The sequence below is a fragment of the Bolinopsis microptera genome, chromosome 10, assembly GCF_026151205.1.
Source record: "Bolinopsis microptera isolate Bmic1 chromosome 10, MBARI_Bmic_1.0, whole genome shotgun sequence".
Lineage (NCBI taxonomy): Eukaryota > Metazoa > Ctenophora > Tentaculata > Lobata > Bolinopsidae > Bolinopsis > Bolinopsis microptera.
Genome location: NC_087081.1, coordinates 18,267,988 through 18,271,524, shown reverse-complemented (window position 1 = coordinate 18,271,524; position 3,537 = coordinate 18,267,988). Strand labels below are relative to the sequence as shown.

At 35.2% G+C, this 3,537-nt stretch overlaps 1 protein-coding gene across 1 annotated transcript; it reads right to left on the bottom strand.

The window, feature by feature from the left end:
* Window positions 1–1,153: 1,153 nt before the first annotated feature.
* On the bottom strand, window positions 1,154–2,848 carry LOC134822113 (cholesterol 24-hydroxylase-like). Its single transcript, XM_063833009.1, has one exon. The coding sequence runs from the start codon at window positions 2,802–2,804 to the stop codon at window positions 1,299–1,301; it is 1,506 nt and encodes a 501-aa protein (XP_063689079.1). The 5' UTR covers window positions 2,805–2,848; the 3' UTR covers window positions 1,154–1,298.
* Window positions 2,849–3,537: the final 689 nt, after the last annotated feature.

Genomic DNA, 3,537 nt, shown 5'->3' with positions numbered 1-3,537 from the left:
CCCCCCATATTAGGACTAGAAGAAAAATTGTTAGCAGACATTAGGGGTTCTGTTTATAGGTAGTTGTTACTATAGGTTGCAGTCTTGTTGTGACAAAAAGTCTACAATAAAACATGCTTTAGTTTATATTTTGTAGATCAAGGATTTAAGATGCAGCTTCAAGGTGGATATTGGAGTAAAACAAAGTATTTTAGTAAAACAAAGTATTTTAAGCTATAAATATCTTAAACTATACAGTGCTAATTAAAAATTTCTTTATACTTCATTCTCAAATTAAATTTTAAAAATTCAAAAATATACATTCATTTTATTAAAACTTTCTCGCACATACTTTACTCACAGGACAAGACTTGGAAAACAGTAGCCTAGGATAATTTAATTGAGATGTGTGTGACCAGCCAGTTATAATATTTGGAAAATAACATTTGCGCAGTCAAAATCTTTTATGGTCCAATCAAGCAGGGCATGGTTATGTTGATTAGCTAATAGTGCACGTTTTAGTTTACCTCGCAAGCACATTACACTAGTAGTAAAGTCAGTCATCCTGAACTTTGGGGTTAAAATGTTACAAATTTTGGTTGATCTAGTGTTGTGATTGTCAGGTGGGTCTGCCTGACAGATTAGAAGGCAGGGTTTCCTTGAAGAACATGTGTAACCCTCATGTCATGTAAGGATATTGGAGCACGGAATTTCATTATCTTGTAGCTCAGAGTAACTGTGGTATGTATAGATATTTTGTATAGCTAGAATATTATTATGTTTGAATATCGGTTTGGTGTCCTATAGGCCTAGTACGTGCACAAGTCGAAACATCTCTCAATTATTTACTAGTGTTATTGTATTGCTGTGTAAATTTGATTCTAATTCTGATTCTAATAATTCTAATTCTAATAAAAACACTTAAAAACATATAATAACACTTATTTATTTGTTGTTATTAACTAATGTGATATCTGAAATTAAACTTATGAGTATTACTGAAAGCACAGTGTAAGGCCTACACGGACCGCCTCTAACTAGCCAATCCCTGTTTACATGCCGTGTAGTAGGGGAATAGAAAGAGCTTAACTAGTGAGCAGGGTGTAGCCAGTATACTGTACTTCCATCATTGAGTATATTAACAACCAAAAGGAAAATTTCCTTGTGTTTGGAATCTACCAATACGAAAGTTGTGCAATCCAGCGAAATTCCGCTATTAATAGCATGTAAAAATATCTGAGAAAATGAATAAAAACATCAACAATATCCAAGTTATTGCTTGCATTTTAGATAATTGACATTTTCAAGTCACAGTTAATTTATGAAATAAACCTGGGGTTCAGTTTAAGTTTGACCCGATCAATGGGTCTTGCAGTGATCATTCCATCAGTTTCCAAATCTGTGACTTCAGGGTAAGGATTTTCTATGTCAAATTCTTGCACAACTCGAGAGATGATCATTTTTGCTTCCAGCATAGCAAAGTTTTTGCCAATACAACTCCTTGGTCCAGCCATGAATGGTAAATATGAGAAGCTTTTAACCTTGGATCCAGATGAAAAACGTTCAGGATTGAAAACTTCTGGCTTGTCCCAATGTCTTGAATCGTGGTGAAGTGCCATAATGGGTATAAAGATATCCGCTCCTTTAGGAATATTCAGGCCATTCACAGACACATTATCTTTAGCACAGACCCGCCCAACACCTCGAACAGGAGGCTTCATTCTCATACATTCTTTGATGACCATCTGCATGTAAACTAACTTATTGACATCTTCAAATTCCAGCATTTGGCCTCGTTCAGCAACACTGTCTATCTCCTCTCTAACTTTAGAGAGGATTTCATTGTTGTTAGCTAGATAGAAGAGTGTAACTGCCATGGTTATGGCAGTTGTTTCCATTCCAGCTATAAGAAAGACTAAATAATCATCTACCAAATCATCTATAGTAAGCTGATCTGAGCATTTGTTGCTTTGGATGATGTGTGATAAGATATCAGAGCTATCAAGTGCATCGGAGCTGGCGTTCATTCTATCCTGAAGATGTCGTTTAACAACTTCTCTCACAATAGGAACTCTGTCTTTTAAAGCTTTCTTTTCTTGGCGATATTTCCAGGGGTAATTAAAATTTCTATCCCTCAGAGTTAGTGACATACCTTGAAGGATGAGAGGTGATGTTTCAACAACAAGTCCTCCGTGCATTGCTATAACATCTGAATCCATATTAAATCCACAAATAGATATTGCTTCAAAGGCACTACGATTCATATCTAAACTTACATCAATTATACCTTCTTTAACTCGTGTGCTCAGAACTCCCAATAAGTTGTTCACAACCGTATTCATGCCAGGCAAAATTGACTTCATAAATGATTTATGAAAACCTGGGTCCATAGCTCTTCTTTTGGTATTCCAAACCTCAGTGCCTGGATCACTTAAGAGGCCATATTTTCCGAATATTCTTACCCCACCAACACTTGAAAATGTTTTCTGATATTGTAAATCCTTTTGAAATGTCTTGTAGTCCGCTAAAACTTTTGCTAATATATCTAACTCTACACAATATATCACGTTTGAAGTGAATAATGGGAGCACAAAGAGATCCCATCCATACTCTTGCGAAAATTCCATGATTGCGTGACCACCAGAGACATATTGAGATTTATTGACTCTTCTTTGAAATTCAGGCAAAAGTCCAAGAAACCATGTAAGAGTCCCAGGTATTGGCGGTGATTTTATGTGGTAAAACTTTCTTCTGATATTGTAAATGTAAGCATTGAGGAACAGGTAGCTAAGAATGCATAGTAGGACTATTGGGAGAATGAGCATCACTTTCTGGATAACACTGAGACTTGAGAGGTATGAACTATCCTGAATTTTAATAATGATCAGATAGATAACTTTGTTTACTACAAAAATGTTCACCATATTTAAGCAACATCGACTGAAATAACCAGAAAAAAATACATAAATTATCCTTATTGAAACAAATGAACAAAAAGCTGAATGTGAGACATTAGTTTATTCAAACTTCTGACGGCCTTAGAGGGTTTGAGGGACGTGCCTTCTGCCAACGATATATTTCAGAAGAGTCTTCCTGCTGTGTATCATCCAACATAAGATGGGAATTAGGCAGTTGCCCAAGCATGTGCAGGGATTATTGCCCAAGCATGGATTATTGCCCAAGCATGCACATGTGTAGGAGACATTTTGATTTTTTGAAGAGAAAAAGCTACCCATGTAGCTGAGACACCTCACAACAAGTAGACCACGTCCGAAAATGGCGTTTTCTCTTGTATCAAATATACTTGAAAATATATCATTCATACTAAAATCAGAAAGGGAAATTTAAAATTAAAGAACTAACACTAAATATATGCCAAAATCAGTCATTGATAAGCTTTTTCAAATTCATGCTGAAACAATTTGAATAAGAAACATTTTGGAAATGCTTTAAAGGGTTCCAGGGAATAATGGTGTTTTAATTTAAAAATCGATACAATACAATATCGAAGTTATTGCTTGCATTTTAGATGATTGCAATTTTCAAGTCATAGTTAAT